The sequence below is a fragment of the Brachionichthys hirsutus genome, chromosome 21, assembly GCF_040956055.1.
Source record: "Brachionichthys hirsutus isolate HB-005 chromosome 21, CSIRO-AGI_Bhir_v1, whole genome shotgun sequence".
NCBI lineage: Eukaryota > Metazoa > Chordata > Actinopteri > Lophiiformes > Brachionichthyidae > Brachionichthys > Brachionichthys hirsutus.
The window spans coordinates 4,906,250-4,923,489 of NC_090917.1; the positions used below are offsets into that span (position 1 = coordinate 4,906,250).

A 17,240-nucleotide genomic window follows, 5' to 3' on the forward strand; every position below is an offset into this window, starting at 1 on the left:
ATTATACTGTATATATATATATATATATACATGTGTGTGTTTTCTTACTGGATTAGAGCAAATAAGGAGACATCATCCAAACAACAAAATGTTTCAAATCTGGCGTATATTTTTCTTACCTGCTGGTAGGACCCTATAATTCCTCTGACCTGAGAGCTTTGGAGCCGCTTGTGCCTTCCTTGTTTTCCCTTTGGGTCTGCTGGATGTCTCACAACGCCATCATTCCTTCTGTACGCTGCTGACTGACTGGCAGGCTCCCGGGAACACTGTGCATCAAAGCTAACGCGCTGGCAAATCGCTCCAGCAGTGGCTGTGACTTAATCCTGCCCAGCCCTCCTTTCAATATTAGAATGACGACAACACATCTGTTGCACCAAGCCTCTGACCGCAGAGACAGAAAACACCATCAACAACTCCAACGTTAAACATGTAATGCATATTGAAGAATTGGACTGCTCCTTCTGTCGGGGGGGGGGGTCGTTCATTAGACATTAGAATGAAGCGATTGTAGAGCATCCTGCTTCACTAATCCCCTCAGTCTACCAGCAGTAATCACTGAGTGGATACTGCATCCTTCGGTTTACCAATTTACAAAAAAATCCCACAGCAGTACTGACAGCAGTGAGAGCCTTAATCCGCAGACATGCTGCCACGTGACTCAATTCGAAAATGAAACTGCAGATAGAAACAACAGGGCGCAAAAAACATTAGCGCGGCTGCGCTCATGCAAGACTGTGGGAATCCTGATTCCATAATTGGCGTCTCTCGATCAAAGAAGTTATTTTCATCCCAACTGTTCAGCCCTTCATGTTGTGAGTGTGCGACAACACTGTGACGAGCCTGCGTGTAAAGGGCGTCAGCCCGGTTGTGGTCCCCTCAGGAGACACTTCTACATCTGCGTCTTATCTTTTCAGAAACGTGTAATTTTCCACGTATATCTGCACGGCCAGTTTTAGCCACAAGCTGCCTGTTAGCACAACGCATTGTACCACAGATACTTTACAGGGTTCCGTGTGTCCAGACATGACCGACGGAAAAGCACAGCGATGAGACGTTTCTGAACAACTGGAACCCTTTACCTGCCTGTTTAATAACAACAACAACAAGATGGCAGCACAGAGCAAGTTTATTCATCTTTTTTTTTTTAAAAGATATTACAAAGCTTTGATTTTAAAGACTCTTAATGGTACAGTGTTAAACGTCCATTCGTTCACTGTAGATGAGATGATCGTCTCGCCGACAGCCGCTTTTATGCTTTGCAGGTTACGGGAGTTGCTGGAGCCTATCCCAGCTTTCTATGGGCAATAGGCGGGGTACACCTAGGACATGTCGCCAGGAAATCTCAGGCCCACACACTGAGGACTATTTGGAGTAATCAATTCACCTAAATTTCATGTTTTTGGAGGTGGCAGGAAACCGGAGAACCCGGGGAGAACATGCAAACGCCACACAGATAGGATTTGAATCCAGTGCCTTTTTTTTTAGTGCCAACCACTATCTGTATAAAATGTAACGTTTGACACGACTGTAAATAACAAAACTGCATCTTTTAAATGTAAAAAATGCAGTTTTTAGCACCATAATAATGAGGTTGGGGTTCTAAAGGAAGATCGAGGTACTGAGATTGTCTTCTTTCGCTTTTTACCACTGATAAATAAACAGAGTTTTTGACCAATAGCTACCTGCATTTGCAATTTTCACTGAGACAGTGAACAGTGCGCGGAACCGTTGCCCTCTTGGCACCACGCATCTTTGAAATATATAGCTTATTGACCTGACATAATGACCCTTACAGAGAGTGTTTATCAAACAGATATTCTCCCATAGCACCGTGCGTCTCAGACGAGGCGAGACGGGTCAGGCTGCCGATGTAATCGCCCATCTTCTTAATGATGTCATGGCTGTCGGCGAGGAAGTGCTGCTCGAGGAAGTCACACAGCTACGACAGAAAAACAAAACATCTGTAAGACTTATTAAAAACATTATTACACAGGCGGGCAGCACGGTGGCACAGTGGGAAGCCTCACAGTGCCTCACAGCAGGGGAATATTACACAGGGTTGGTAATTGGGAGATAATGTAAGTCGACTTAGTTCTTATTTTATAGACTTTCCACTTTTCAAATCCTCCCGACTCAAATTGTATTTAATGTAAACTAAAATTACATCAAAAATCATTTACTGTCTTGACGCTAAACAGCAATCTTAGCACAAGCGACATCCGACAGAGGCAGACTTACATGAGGATCAGCGTTGCTGCTGGCTCTGCCGTGCACATCTAGGAAACACGAGTTGAGGGACTTCTGGTAGTTCAGTGAAAAGGACAACGCATCCAAAGCTCCTCTCCAGTCCTCCCTGGTTGGTTTCTAGAGCACAAGCCACAATTCATTTAGGAACATTACCAAGAGAAGCATCAAGGGGAAAAAGGACTTACGGTAATAGTCTGAAGCAGAACCCGGCCTCCTCTCCCGTTCTGATACTCCAGAAGCCTCTCGGCCTGTTCTCGCTCTTTCACGGAGCGCTCCAAGAAGAAACTAGAGAACTTCGGCAAAGCGACGTCGTCCCTGTCAAAATACATTCCCTGGACGGATGACAAGGAACAGTTCATGAGGATTTCAGTAAAAACAAGATTCCTGCAGGATTATTTAGACCGATGACAGCACACAGCAGGAATACCAGAGAAAGGAAGGTGTACGATGCGCTGAGCTTGATGTTGATCAGTTTGTTGACGTCTACTTCAGTCTCCGGGTGGAGGTTTTGTCTTACAACAGACTGCATTTCTGAAAAGAACAGGAAAGCATGATGAAGAGTACACAAACCACCGGTTTACAGGTTCGAGTCAATAAAGTGGGTTGTAGCTTTCAGAGCTAAATATTGTTCGTGAGCGTTACATGGTTGAAGATCGATTATTAGCGTCCATTAATACTGAATAAAGTTAATAACGGCCTTTCCTTCAAAAGACACAATCTAAAAAAACAAGTCGTCTTCAGCTGCATCGAGCTAATGTTAGCATCAGCACAGATGGGCAGCAAACAGATAAATACAGCTACGCCAACAAAGCCGGAGTTAAAAAAGTGTTATTACAGCAAAATTATTTTTATGTTCCTTACTCCGTCCGCCACTGTAACGACACTGCACGCTTCCAGGAGAGAGCTCGCCTTTATCTCCTGCGAACAGAGACACAGCGACCCTCCTCCTGCTAACATTAGCTTGCTAGCTCGCTCCTGCGTTCCCGTCTCTCTTCATGTTGTGCATCTCTACTGCCCCCTCTTGCTTACGAGGAAGTACTACACTTAAAATCCTGCAACATTCCGGAGTACGCCAAGGAGGTTAATGTTTCTGACTTCCTTTGTCTGTTTATTACCAGGATTACAAGAAAAACCTTCTTGACTACTACTGGATCTTAATGAAAAAAAAAAATCTGAAGATGGGTCCTGGTCTAATTTAGAGCCCATTAAATTCTGAAAGCGATCCAGATACCCGTCTGGTTAAAATACAGATCTTCTCATGTACTTATAATTGAGGCTTTAAAAAACGAAAAACACACACACAAAAAAAACACATCGAGTATGCATTCAATTCACACACCAAAAAAGGGTCCGATATGCATTATCATGCAAAATGTCTTCTGCAGAGGGTGAGCAGAGAGCAGCATGTGTTCTATGCTGGAAAAGAAACCATGCAGTGGATGTGGATGTGGAAGTGGAGTGGTGTCATTGTTGAGTGGATTAGAAAAGATAGATGGTACAATTCTACTGTACTGTGTGCAATCATATGTTGAAAATGAGGGAACTGAAACTATTATTGTCATGAATAAGCTTCTTATAGAATCAGTTGTAGAGCAGCAAAAAGGAACATACCTGACCCACAAAATAACTGCACCGATTAAAAATCCCCATGTTAAACATGAATCACCACGGTAGCAACGAACGCACAATCGGTATTTTATGTTGTTGCTTTTTCAACATGCACATTGAAAGTGACACAAATGTTTCCATGTGGAAAGCAGGAGGTGTGATCAATACGGAAACCCTTTGATCGGTTTGATCATGGCCCAGCATGAACTAAAATGTGTCTGTCATATTGTTGATGACAGTTTCGTCGTATCTGTTGGATAGAAACACGAGAAAACTACGCTAATTCATGAACGTATTCCGGGTAGAAAACATTTATTTTAGCTTCTCCATTCAATCTAAAATGTGGAGACACAGATTGAAAATGCATTTCTGTTCAATCAATAATTGCAGTTTACCTTCCTGAGTGATCTTCACTTTATCGGGCACATTTTTCATAAACGGCCAATTCCTGAGATTTAGAAAGTCGGTGAAAACATTTAGACAGACATTTGACAAAGTTAAATGAGCATCATTAATTCATCGAGTAAAAACCCATCATTATGAAGCAGAGCATGACTTTGCATGGCTTCAAACACTCACCACTAGCATTCTGCATATTTCTTTGCAGTCCTCTTTAACAGCAGCCCTTATTTTGTAATTCATGTTTGAAAACAAGAACAAGAACGACGTTAAAAACTAAAGACAGTCCCGATGTGTTCTCCGCCCTTTTCTGCCTCCGAGTGGATTTAGTTTGTAGGGAGAGAACGTTTCTGATACAGACGAAAAAAGAATGACTTCCGCATTAGAACGTCTCACGTGACAAACGCGGACCAATCACAAGGCTCGGTTGTGGCACTTTGATGTTGTCTTATGGATGTCGCATTGTCGCTTTGAAACGCTTTAATCTTAATTGTCAGTTGATCGCCGCTTTCATCTTGATGAACATTAACTCTATAAAAGTGCTTCAAGTTTCCAGATTAAATCACCTTCCAGCACCTTGAGTGACGAAAAAGTGAAGAAAATGACGACAAAGCCAATAACCTACGCTGAAGCATGCGCTCCCAGCACCTTGGGTGAAGGAAAAGTGTTGAAAATAAACACAACGCCAATAACCTGTGCTGAAGCATGCGTTCCCAGCACCAGAAAGGGAAGAAAGAGGAAGAAAAAGCCCACACAGGCAAAAACGTCTGCCGCCATGGACACGACTTCAGGAGGTAAGTTCAGTTTTACAAACTATTTAGTCTGATGTAGGGCTATACTTGAATATCTCCATTTTATTTCAATGTGTGTAATTGTTAGGCTTGAATTTTACTGCAAACAAATGTGTATAAAAAAAATTATTATAAATATATGAAAATGATTTTGGTGTCAGAAATATGTCTCTCATACATATAGTTAATATTAACTTGTTAAAATGCGCTAATGCCAATCAATGGTGTAATTATTTGTGGAATAATAATAATAGTGAGTGTACGTTAACAGTTAATGAACACGTACTAATATTAAATAACATTCATTTACACCTATGAGCAATTTAGTGTGACCAATTCAACTACCGGTAATTGCATGGTGGTGGGAAGAAGCCGGAGAACCCGGAGAGAACCCACGCAGGCACGGGGAGAACATGCAAAACATTCAAACCTGTAACCTTCTTGTTGTGAGGCAACGGTGCTAACCACTGTGCCACCGTTGCCACCCACACCTTAAGTAGTGTCGTAACAATTTTCTAGTCTTAGTTTAACTCTGCAGACAAACATCACATGCACATGGAAACTGTGATTATTATATGATGTAAGGAGCATGTGACACTGTAATAACGTACTTGTTTCCTTCTTATTCTCCAAAGCTGCGGTAGAAATGGAACCAACTCCTCTCCAAAAGCTGCATGACCTCCAGGCCAAATATGATGGGGTCACGTCGGCCATGTCCAACCTGGTTAAGAACCAGGGAGAGGTTCAGATGGAGATTAAGACCAAAGAGAAGCAGATTGCTGATCTCAAGATGACCCTCAACGCCGAGACTAAAAAGTATGAGGAGAACCGAGAGGCAAGGAAGGAGGAAGTCGCCAAGCTGAAAACCCTCCTTGTGGCCACTGAGGAGAAAGTCACCATGGCGAACCTGCGTGTCAGTCAACACAAACAGACACTGGAAAACCTCAGCAACACAAAGTCTGCTCTGAAAGCCATCCAAGAGGAGCAGGCCAGTTGTGTGGAGGCCCAGCGTCTCCTGATGGATGCCATTGTGCGCCAGCAGCAGGAGGCTTCCAAAATGGAGGAGCGCTTTAACGACATGCTCGCCAAGAAGGAGGAAGCCTTTGCGAGGGAGCTGGCCAAACAGAGGGAGGAATTTGTGAAAGAGCTCGCGAACATGAAGGAGGAGGCACAGAGACACGAGGAGCTCCTGTGCCTCAAACAAGATGACGCCCAGCCACAGGTGAGCTGCTCCACCTTTTTACACTGCAAACACACAACGGAATTCTGTTTACACCCTAGTTAGTACAAGGGCCCCTTGAAACAACCACAACCACACACACACACACACACACACACACACACACACATGCATATATATGCATAGGGGGGGCATAGGGTGAAGACGCCGCCATAATCGGCGCACCCGGAGCAATTGGGGAGGTGGTGTCTTGTTCTATATAAAATAATAAACACACACATTGGTGGACTCTGGGGGGGGGGGGGGGGGGTGCAGCGAACCCCCCAGACCCACAATAAGACCTTTGAAGTGAAATCAAACATGATGTCTTTTTGTTTTCAGGAGCTGCCAAAAAAGAAAAAGAGCAAGATAAAACGCTTCTGGGCTCGTCTGTTTCCTTCCCGCAAGAAGAAGGATTGCTCTGAACCTGCCCCCCTGTGATCCAAATCCCTCTAAACTTGCCCCCCCCCCCCCCCCCCATGACCCAGATCCCTCTGAACCTGCCCCCTCCCCTTTATTTGTAACGAGGGCCCTTGTGACTCGGATCCCTGGACGAGGGCCCTTTTGACCCGGGATCCCTGTGGACGAGGGCCCTTTTGACCCGGGATCCCTGTGGACGAGGGCCCTTTTGACCCGGGATCCCTGGACGAGGGCCCTTTTGACCCGGGATCCCTGTGGACGAGGGCCCTTTTGACCCGGGATCCCTGTGGACGAGGGCCCTTTTGACCCGGGATCCCTGGACGAGGGCCCTTTTGACCCGGGATCCCTGGACGAGGGCCCTTTTGACCCGGGATCCCTGGACGAGGGCCCTTTTGACCCGGGATCCCCGTGGACGAGGGCCCTTTTGACCCGGGATCCCCGTGGACGAGGGCCCTTTTGACACGGGATCCCCGTGGACGAGGGCCCTTTTGACCCGGGATCCCTGGACAAGGGCCCTTTTGACCCGGGATCCCTGCACACGGGCCCTTGTGACCCGGATTCCTCTGGAAATGGACCCGTGGGAACATATCCAAGTGGCCTGGGTTTGTTTTGTTTGTTTTGTTTGTGATGTTTATGGTTGTAAATAAAAAAATAATCAAAATCAAATGACAGAAGCAATGTATTTTTAACTGATTTTTCAATACTTAAAATGGGTTTTAAATGTTAAAATTGTATATTTTAGTTCTTCCTGACCTCATTCTGGATCAGATCCAGATTAAATTCGGTGGTGAGATAGAATAAACTTGTAATTAGGACATGGACAGACAGGCATGCTGAAATAAAGGATTCAAAAAACTGGAGAAACAGAAGTATGGGTGGACCAAGCAGTGAAGATTCAAAGTGAAGGTTGAATGTTAATGACAGTTTAGTGCGTCCATGACGTTTTCATTTCACAGTTTCTCACACGGCAGATCTGAACCACAAGGAAGCTGTAAATACCACTGCCTTCACATGTGGTGCTACAAAAAAGAAAAAAAGAAAAGCCAAATGTAAATCTATAGCTCCTGATTTGAAATATCGCATCAGAAAGTTACACAAGCAGTCACAAACATGCATTACAAGTATATGACAAAAATATAACAATGACCGTCCTGCTAATAAACTTATATAACAGGCACACATTGACCGTTAATAAGGAAGTAGCAGGCGGGGCAAAGGTCCCTGTGGTTGTATACGGCCAAATGAAGAAGCAACAGTTCACTTAGTCACTTGCCAGTATGAGAAGAGGCCAGCGGTTATAGACGGAGGACATAGTTGAGAATGAAAAGTAAAAAAATACTTGACTAACATTAATATTGGCTTGTGGCTGCTCAGGCAGGAAGACACGCTGCTCGACGTAGGTGTTGTTTTTCAGCACATCAGTGGCTCTACTGGAACTAGAAACTTGCCTTATCTTGAGGACAACGAAGGAACGTCATTGCATGCATGTGGTTTAATGAGCTGTCACCGTGATGAAGTCTTTCTACGCAGGGTGCTCGCTGCTGTCTGTCTTCCTGAGTCTCATTTGGGTACGTTTATTTTATTTAAACTTTCATTCTCAATCAGATTATCCGATCATGTTGAAAAGGTTACCCACAATAGGAAAGAATGTGTAGCATCAAAACCACAGTTACTGTTCAGTACATAGCAACACACGTTAAGTAATGGGAGTAGTTTACAGAAAACACATAAAATCGGAGAACGAAGTAATGCTGGGGTTTTCCTGATGATGAAATATGAATTATCCTCCCTTTGACGAAAGCAAAACATTTTTTATCCAGTTCCTCAAAGACACAAAAGTAAAAATGAGGAAATCACTTCATGTAAATCCTGAAGAGAGCTGGACTTCTGGCATTTATTCTCACAATTATTTTAGAATTTGCCCCAAAAAGATGTAACTAGATACTGTTTCATATCCTACTCTGAAGTAATGCATATGTAAGCGTGAATGGTAATAGTTAAAGTACCAAATATAGCTCACGGATAATGTCTTACACAGAGACAAGAGAATAGCTTAATTTATTCGAATAGAAGATACAAAAATGCTCCCAGCTGTATGGATTCCAGAGTCCGATGAAGATGAGTAGAAATCTTTATGCTGTGTGCAATTGGAGTTAAATATTATTGATATATATATATATTTTTAGTGTTTCACCAACTCAACAGCAACTGGCGCAGTAAATACTTCAGCGATGACGACAACTTCGACAGAAGCAGCGATGAAACCATCACTGTCTCCCACGACGTCCTCGACACTGCCAACGAGAAAATCACGTGGGTGTGACTGCCGGAATAAATACACGTTAGCATTTGGTTTAGAAAAAACGTTGCGTTTCAATGCAATTCTAGTGAACCTGGCGGTAACCAATAAAAGCCATCGTGATTTATAGGAGGACTACAATGCATTGCCATCTTGTTATAATGACATTAGGCTTGACTTTATGTTGTATACATTTACGAGGATTGATATTCCATTACTTCCCCTACATGAAACTCTCTTCTCCATCCTTTGCAGCTCCTGTTAACGTCGATAGCGTGCGGGTGCCTTCACAGAATGAGAGCAGCATAACACTGGAATGGAACAAGGTGAACAACGCATCCACTTACATTCTGCGATATGATCACGGCGGCAGCTTAAAGAGTGAAAATATCAGCGCCTCTCATCTGGAGCCACGAGTCACATACGAGGTCTCTCCCCTCAATGCTGGGACAGAATATAATTTCACTCTCTTCACCGTTGTTGAGAACGTCAGTAGCAGCGGGCACACATTCCAAGCCGTCACTGGTAAGTGGTTTCTTTTAATACACATGTTTTAAATGCAGACATTTTTCCCTTCAGTTTAAGAAACTGCTGTAATTATAGATGCCACTTATATTTGTCTGCATCGTTATTACAGAGACTTAATAATAATACACTCTATTTCAAAAGGAATAATGTCGCTGTACCTTCCAACCGCTCAGTGAAGACAAGGTCTTGAGTCGGCGTGGAAGCTTTTACCTTGCAAGTGTGGACGGCATCCTCCATCCACTCTCGTGAAACTCTCCAATCTGTACTTTTCAGCGCCTGAAAATGTGAAGAAGGTAGAAGTGTCCTCACGCAATGAGAGCAGCATGACGCTGGAATGGGACAAGGTGAACAACACAGCAACGTACGTTCTACGATATGTCCACGACGGCAATCTTAAGGAGGAAAATATCGGCCTGTTTCTGGAAGCACCAGTTACACATGAAGTCTCTCCACTAAATGCTGGGACAGAATATCATTTCACTCTCATCACCGCTTTTGAGAACGTCAGCAGCGGCGGGTACCAATTCCAAGCCGTCACTGGTAAGTGATCTTTGAGTACACGCATTTGGAGTCAGGTATTTGCTCATGAATTAGGCCCTATGGCTTTGTAATTGTACGAGCACCACTTTCATCGTCATCCTTTATTCTCTGGACATGTTTATGTAGCGATATATTTCATTGTGAGATAAACGCCTCTGACTTTTCCAGCGCCTCTTAGTCCTGCAGGGTTTGACCCAGTTGCCCGGACAGAGACCAGTATAACCCTGCAGTGGGAAAAAGTGGACGACATTCGCAATTACGCGCTTGCGTTCAGCGAAAGGGAGCTCAACGTCACAGCGACAGCGGAACACCGAGTCACGCAGCTCATCCCGAATCTCACAAGCATGACTGGATACAACTTCACCCTCTTCACCGTGTTTGGAAACGTCAGAAGCAGAGGAGTGAGCAAGACGGCTTTCACTGGTAAGAGGCTGCCTCTGTATTTAGAGTCGCTTTATTTGTAATGCTGTTTTATTTCCTTTGTTGTTGTTGTTGTTGTTTTTAAGCTCCGCCCAATGTAAAAGAGATCGAAACAGTAACGCAAAACGAGACCAGCGTGACCCTGCGGTGGAGAAAAGTGAGCGGCATCCTCAGCTATTTGTTGACATTCACCGGAGGAGAGACGAGCGTGACGGCGTCGGTGGGAAATGAACACGTGACGCAGGCAATCCTGGGACTCGCCAGTGGAACGAAATACGATTTGATTCTCTTTGCGCTGTTTGAGGACATCAGAAGCAGTGGACTCGCCCACTCTGCAGCCACCGGTGAGATGATTTCCTCTCAGAACTAAGACCCACGTTAAATATGAATAATGCGGGTCTAGATGTGTCTGATGCATTTCTATGCTGATGACGCAGTTATTCACTGCATTATTCACTCGCGTGTCTTGATTGATGGACTCCCTTTCTTTTAAGCCACATATGGAGAATCTTTTGAAGGAGCCGAGGCTAAAAGGTTTTTATTTTAGAAATAAAGTGTGCTTTTCTTTCAATGCAAAAAAAAAAAAAAGCAACTGGTCGCTGCTGTAACCTTGTAATGTGTGTTTTTGTATCTGCTGCTGCCTATCTTGGTAAAAAATTAAAAAAAGAACAGTGATGCTGATAAAACAACAGAAAGGAATGCAATATATAATTTGTTCAAAAGAAAAAAACCCAACCCTTTAAATGAACAGCTCTGCCATCGTGTTTCTTTACATCATAGCTCCTCGTAACCCGGATTGGTGTCAGCCAGTGGAACAAAATGAGACCAGTATAACCCTGCGGTGGAGAAAGGTGGACGCCATCCTCACCTACAGGCTTTTGTTCAATGAGAGGGAGATGAATGTCTCTGCATTCGCAGGGCAGGAGGATGTGACACACACAATTCCAGAACTCGCACATGGGACAAATTACAACTTTAGTCTCTTTGCCCTGTTTGAGAATATCAGAAGCGCCGGCCTAAACTGCATCACAGCCACAGGTAAGATGGATATTTGTGCTTGACTATCTCAGCAGTGTGTGATTTAAAGCTCTTTATTCCAGTTCCCTCCATGGTGACTGAGGTCCAGATTGCTGAACGCGCTGTGACCCACGTGACCCTCACTTGGGCTGTGGATGTGAGCAAACGCTGGGGCTATTTTCTACAGATGAGTGGGGAAAGTTTGTTTCTTCGCCCGAGCGAATCCGAGCCTCTTTTATCCCATTCGTTCACGTCTCTCCAGCCTGGAAAGGAGCATTTATTCACTGTGATCACGACCTTCTCCGGACTCAACAGCACTGCTTATCGAGGCGTCACAGTAACAGGTGCATACAAAATAGTTGGAGTGATTTTAAATGTTTTTTTCACTCATGTAAATGGCACGTATATATAATTATTCTAATTACAGTATATTTATCGTATTTTTTTTGTATTCATTTCAGCCATAGGCAGTGCCAGCGTAAACTGGCACGTCACCAACTCCTCCATCCGTGGAGCGGTTGAAGGCTTGTTTACGAACGCAATAGCGACTTATAAATCCCAAAATCACTCCAGTCCTGGCGGCAGCCACGTGTCTTTTACTGGCCTTTACCCCGGTGCAACCTACGAGGTGTCTCTAGTGTACGAAAGAGAAGCCACGCGCCTTCTGCAGTACAGCCACAATCTGACAATCAGTGAGTACAAATCTGCCTCTTCACAAGACACGTCACTGACATGTACTAAAATGAATAAATATCCACACACACTCATGTATGGAATAGCAGCAAGCATCCAGAGACTAGTTCTCTTGACATTGCACAAATCTAATATATATATAAAATAATGATTATATATATATAAAAAAAAACAGAGAAATCAGGAAATTCTCACTTTGCCAAATGATGGATTTCTGCGAGTTATGGTATTCTGGTTTCTGTGGATTGAGTGATTATTTGACTGAATGACTTTTGTAAAGGTGTCTTTCTTCTCATTTGGCAAAGATCCTCCAAATTTAAGGGCTCACTGTGAGAACTGGGCCGCTGGCTACTCTGTCTACATTCTATGGGATAAACCGGACGGTGTGTGGACTGCAGTGGAAGTGAATGTGACGGGGGAAACTTACCTGCTGGGTGAAGATGGGGAGCAGCATGTCAAAATACCCGGATTCCTGCCCGCCAGAACCTACGAGGTGTCCTTAGCTTCATTGTCCGGGACCGTCAGGAGGTCCGAGCCATTTGTTTTCCACTGTTCTACTGATAATAGGGGTGAGTCTTTTATATACATATATAAATAAAATCTTAATGTCTTCTTTCCTCCTCATTAACAGTTTTGTTATCACTTAAAAGACCTGCTTGTTGCTTTATTTTGATCCTTTAAAATGTACATGTACAGTAATACATTATAAACTTCTCATTATTGGGAAGAGGTAAAATATGACTATAATGCAAACAGCGCTGCTTGTGATTAGTGTCCAATCCAGATTTTCCTTCCTGCAGGAGTCATCGCAGGCTCAGTGCTCGCTGTGCTGCTTTTTGTCGCCCTCGTCTGTGCGACTGTATTCATTTTACGTAAAAGAACAGATGTTATTATCAGGTTGGTGTTTCCTTCATGCATTTTACTACATTATCTCCATGAGATGCATTTATCAGACTCGGCCGGTGAACCGCTTTGCTTCTAATTACAACAGAAGAAAGGCATCCTTTGGTGGTTCCAATCACTCTAATAAGCACAAGTAAGTGCAGCATACGTTTGGTTTCGTGACATTAAACCTAGTCTCTGACCCCAATGTAGCAAGAAGAGAAAATTACATTTTAAATAATGTGATTAATGTGTAATATTTACATCCCTAAGCACAATTTGAATGAATCCTACTTGGATGATTTTTCAGGGCTATTTCTGCAGCCAAGTTTTCAGACCACTTCGACCAGTTGAGTAAGGACGACTGCAGAGGTTTCAGTCTGGAATACGAGGTGCATATTAAAAGTTCATTGCATTTCGGTTTTCCTCTTCTTTGCCATCCTATTTTTCGTTTAACGTAGGGGCTTTAATATTGTTTGTTCCTGTTTATGTACCTTTTTTTTTAACTACTTGCTGCGGCGTCTGCAGAGCCTCAGCCCCGTTGGGAATGAGCAGACCCGAAAGGAAGCCAATTTACCCGAGAACAAACCGAGGAATCGCTTCATCAATGTCCTTCCGTGTAAGCCTGTCCTGACACAAGATCCCATGTCAGCTGCTGTTTCTGGGTCCAGATGTGGGGCACTGCAGTTAAACTATTGCCTTTGTGTTGCCCTAGACGACTGGAGTCGGGTCAAGCTGACGACATCAAATCCCAACGCAACCTCTGACTACATCAATGCCAGTTACATTCCGGTATGTATTATTCATGAATCTCTTTCTGTTACTATTAAACACGATCACACAAAATGCTTTTTCACATTTGTACTTCAATGATTATAATAAAAAAAAATGCTCGCATATGAAATAACATACCGTACTTGTGAAGTTTAAAACATTTACTTTATGTAATTTCATGAATCTAAAATGTCCTTTTAAAATGTCCTACTTTTTCCACAATGTAGGGCATTTTAAAAGATTTAAAAGTGTAAGCATTCATTTGGACAATCACTCTTTAGGGCTCCAACAGCAAAAGAGAGTACATCGCCACTCAGGGTCCTCTGCCCAATACAGTAGACGATTTCTGGAGGATGATCTGGGAGCAAAGCGTGACGGGCATCGTCATGGTAACCAACTGCATCGAGAAGGAACGGGTGCGTCCTCAAAAATCTTTTTTTTTTATCATTTCTTATGGGATGTGTAAACCATACCATTTGTTCCCTGGTCTATTGTGATGTGATGAGTTTTATTTTAGTTGTCAAATTAAGACAAAAAAAATACAACCTAAACAAAACTAAATACACATCACAACCAAGCATAAAGACAACAACATTTATTTTGTGTGTGATTTTCTAGACAAAGAGTGAGCGATATTGGCCAAGAGATGGCGAGCCTTGGCTTTATGGAACGCTGTTGGTGACCACAAGATCTGAACAGCACGAGCCCAACTGGACATTGAGGGAGTTTACAGTGAAAAATGTGTGAAACATCCCTTAAAAAAACCACAAGAATGAAAATATTAGAATAATTCAAGGACATTCACCATTTGAATATTTTTTTTTATAGAACAGCACCTCAGAGGTGCGCAGCGTGAAACATTTTCACTTCACTGCCTGGCCTGACCACGGAGTCCCACAGGGCACAGATGTGCTGATCCAGTTTAGAGAACTGATGAGAAGACACATACAGAGAGACGGAAACGAGGCGCCGACCGTGGTTCACTGCAGGTACCGAACGAACGCCCGCCTTCGGTCCGGAGCCGTTTGTAGAGCACACGGTTAACATTTAAATAAATTTAAAAAAAAAGACATATTTTGATTAAGCCAATAGTGACGACAATATTGAAACTTTTTTTTCCCCCCTGTGTGTCTCTCAGCGCTGGAGTGGGGAGAACAGGCACAATCATCGCTCTGGACGTCCTCCTTCAGCAGCTAGAGAGAGAGAGAGCGGTGGCCATTAAAGGCTTTGTGCACAAGATGAGACTGAGTCGCCCGCACATGGTGCAGACGGAGGTAAAACTGATCTGGTTTCAGTTCTGAGCTGCCACTTCTTCATAAGGAACCACGCAGACCGCTAGACCGAGATGTTTTTTTTCTAAAGACTTAAAGTCAGTGCAACACGTAGGAGGAAGTGGCAGCCAGATTAGAGTGTGACCCTTAAACCTGCTCAACAACTGACGGAAGCATTGTGGCTCCTTTCTTTTCAGTCCCAGTACATGTTCCTGCACCAGTGCATCATGGACAGTTTACAGTCCGACGACAAGCCGGACGAAAACATATATATGAACGCAGACTCGCTTTATGTCAATTCCAGCGCACTGCAAGAGTTTCACAGGAAGGCCTGAGCCAGATCAGTCTGTGCACTTCATTAAAGTCTCGTTTTAAAGTCTATACGTGCTATCTTCTGTTATACATTGTAAATGTGGAAAAACACACTTGTGTTCTGAATATGCGAAATACTTCTTTTTTTGAAATGTGTGTTATTATTGTTCTGAAGAAAGATCAGGATAAGAAACGTGAGCAGAAATATGTGTTTAAAAAGTCTGCAGATGACATTGAGTCGTCGGCGTTTAAATCTACGTGGCTCTGCGGCTCCATTTTGCGTCGCGGTCTGTCTCTACAGCGTCAGTTTGTCGAAGAGCCTTGCTGGTCGCCAGAGTAACGAAACACCGTCTCTGTTCACTAATCCTCTGCGATGCCTTCAGTCTGTCTCTCGGACACTGGAGCCGAGGGACGATTTACCATCGATGAGCTCCTGTCTGGCTTTCAAGGCCTCGGGGTCTGTCGCTACCGGCGCCGATCGCTGCTTTCCAGGATCCAGATGCTCGATTTTAAAGTCTACCGACGGGGACGGCACGGAGAACTTCTTAGCGACGTTGTGCAGGACGCAGCACGTCTTGATAATGTTGTACTGCCTGTCCAACAATCCCTCCTGCGCAAAGCCGAGCTGCATCAAACACCGAAATCGCCTCTTCATGGAGCCGAGCGTCGTCCGCATGACGTTGTGGATCTTCGCGTGGGCCTGGTTGAAGCGGGACTCCTTCTCATTTGCGGGTCCCGACACGGGGGTCAAAAGGTGCTTGCTCAAGTTGTAGCCGCTCCCACCTTTAAGGAAGACAAGGAAACAGGGCGAGAGCGAGTTCACAATCTCATCGTCGCCAAGGAAACCACCATGACAGCACCAGATGTTGAGTGCTGATCATCAGGCTGGTTTGATGGATTGGAAGAGCCAAAGAGCTCCTCGGGGTGTCCATTGTGCTCGTGTACCCGGACTTACCAACAACCCAGTGCGGCCCGTGCGCCTCCTGCTCCACCTCCTTCCCTATGAGAGACGACTCCCACACCTCCTGCTCGAAGGTGCTGCCCGCGCAGCACTTCTCCACGCTCAGGATGTTCCCGTCGGAGTCGCATATGATCTGGCTCAGGGCTGACGTGAATCCCAAGGAGTTGACGAACGTCCTGAACCGGCTCTTCTCGTAGGGGGACGCTCGGATCTTGAAGTGCGCCGCGTGCAGGACGCCCAGCACGTTCGGGATGCCGCACAGCGTCTCCGCCTTGGAGGCGACGGCGGCTCGGGCTTCCCGGCTTCGCGGGAAGGAGACGAACTGCTCGCACATCTCCGCGATGACGCCGGAGACCGAACATATGACCGCGGTGCAGTCGGACATGCTCAGCCCTGCTTTACGCAGGATGGCGACGGAGGAGATCCCGTGCGCGTAATAGTTCAGCGCCACCATGATCATGACGTCTCCGGACAGCGCCGGTTTGGTCGGAGTGATTTTTGTGCTCATGCGGACACGGACGTAGTCCGCGATGAACGAGAGGCAGGGTCTGGTGAGGTGGAACATCTGGAACAGGGCTTCCTCGTCGAAGTCATCGAAGCAGCTCCGAGCGGCGTCTTCCTCGCCGCCATATCCGAGGAGCTCCTCCTGGACGGCGAGCCACACCGGCAGCGGGAAGGCCATGCGTCTCAGCGCGGCGGCGAGTTTACCCGCAAACCGTCGGAAGGGTTTCGCAGCTGGTGACCAAAGATAACCGGAAGTAAACAGAGAATGTTGTTCTTGTTTAAGACTTTGGAGGTGATACCGCCGCCTGGTGGCCCGGAAGAGAAACAACGAGCAAACGCGACACGGAATCGTGTG

At 44.8% G+C, this 17,240-nt stretch overlaps 3 protein-coding genes across 4 annotated transcripts; 1 reads left to right on the forward strand and 2 right to left on the reverse strand.

Moving 5' to 3' along the window:
* Positions 1-1,108: 1,108 nt before the first annotated feature.
* zgc:56095 (Ferritin, lower subunit-like) lies at positions 1,109-4,579 on the reverse strand. Of its 2 annotated transcripts, XM_068754408.1 has the most exons (6): positions 4,435-4,579; positions 4,251-4,303; positions 2,675-2,778; positions 2,433-2,579; positions 2,239-2,364; positions 1,109-1,939 (listed from the first exon to the last, which is right to left on the reverse strand). In XM_068754408.1, the coding sequence occupies exons 2-6, from the start codon at positions 4,288-4,290 to the stop codon at positions 1,790-1,792; spliced, it is 567 nt and encodes a 188-aa protein (XP_068610509.1). In that variant the 5' UTR covers positions 4,291-4,303; positions 4,435-4,579; the 3' UTR covers positions 1,109-1,789. The 2 variants fall into 2 exon arrangements, with proteins under 2 accessions (XP_068610509.1, XP_068610510.1); XM_068754409.1 differs by lacking the exons at positions 4,251-4,303; positions 4,435-4,579 and adding an exon at positions 3,109-3,218.
* Positions 4,580-9,210: 4,631 nt separating this feature from the next.
* LOC137910431 (receptor-type tyrosine-protein phosphatase H-like) lies at positions 9,211-15,627 on the forward strand. The gene is made up of 17 exons (XM_068754868.1): positions 9,211-9,508; positions 9,785-10,051; positions 10,220-10,474; positions 10,558-10,815; positions 11,252-11,509; positions 11,572-11,832; positions 11,950-12,180; positions 12,487-12,750; positions 12,982-13,090; positions 13,371-13,455; positions 13,592-13,682; positions 13,779-13,855; positions 14,119-14,253; positions 14,456-14,578; positions 14,666-14,826; positions 14,976-15,111; positions 15,306-15,627. The coding sequence occupies exons 1-17, from the start codon at positions 9,211-9,213 to the stop codon at positions 15,441-15,443; spliced, it is 3,147 nt and encodes a 1,048-aa protein (XP_068610969.1). The 3' UTR covers positions 15,444-15,627.
* Positions 15,625-17,063, reverse strand: LOC137910062 (putative nuclease HARBI1). The gene is made up of 2 exons (XM_068754488.1): positions 16,376-17,063; positions 15,625-16,203 (listed from the first exon to the last, which is right to left on the reverse strand). The coding sequence occupies exons 1-2, from the start codon at positions 17,061-17,063 to the stop codon at positions 15,800-15,802; spliced, it is 1,092 nt and encodes a 363-aa protein (XP_068610589.1). The 3' UTR covers positions 15,625-15,799.
* Positions 17,064-17,240: the final 177 nt, after the last annotated feature.

Coding starts and splice junctions, on each gene's coding strand:
- zgc:56095 (XM_068754408.1), bottom strand. CDS start 4,290: ATGAAAAATGTGCCCGATAAAGTGAAGATCACTCAGGAAG. Junction 2,580..2,674: donor CGTACACCTTCCTTTCTCTG/GTATTCCTGCTG, acceptor TCATCCGTCCAG/GGAATGTATTTTGACAGGGA. Junction 1,940..2,238: donor GCAGCAACGCTGATCCTCAT/GTAAGTCTGCCT, acceptor TTTCTGTCGTAG/CTGTGTGACTTCCTCGAGCA.
- LOC137910431 (XM_068754868.1), top strand. CDS start 9,211: ATGAAACTCTCTTCTCCATCCTTTGCAGCTCCTGTTAACGTCGATAGC. Junction 9,509..9,784: donor CACATTCCAAGCCGTCACTG/GTAAGTGGTTTC, acceptor TGTACTTTTCAG/CGCCTGAAAATGTGAAGAAG. Junction 15,112..15,305: donor CGCACATGGTGCAGACGGAG/GTAAAACTGATC, acceptor CTTTCTTTTCAG/TCCCAGTACATGTTCCTGCA.
- LOC137910062 (XM_068754488.1), bottom strand. CDS start 17,063: ATGGCCTTCCCGCTGCCGGTGTGGCTCGCCGTCCAGGAGGAGCTCCTC. Junction 16,204..16,375: donor CGGGCCGCACTGGGTTGTTG/GTAAGTCCGGGT, acceptor TCTTCCTTAAAG/GTGGGAGCGGCTACAACTTG.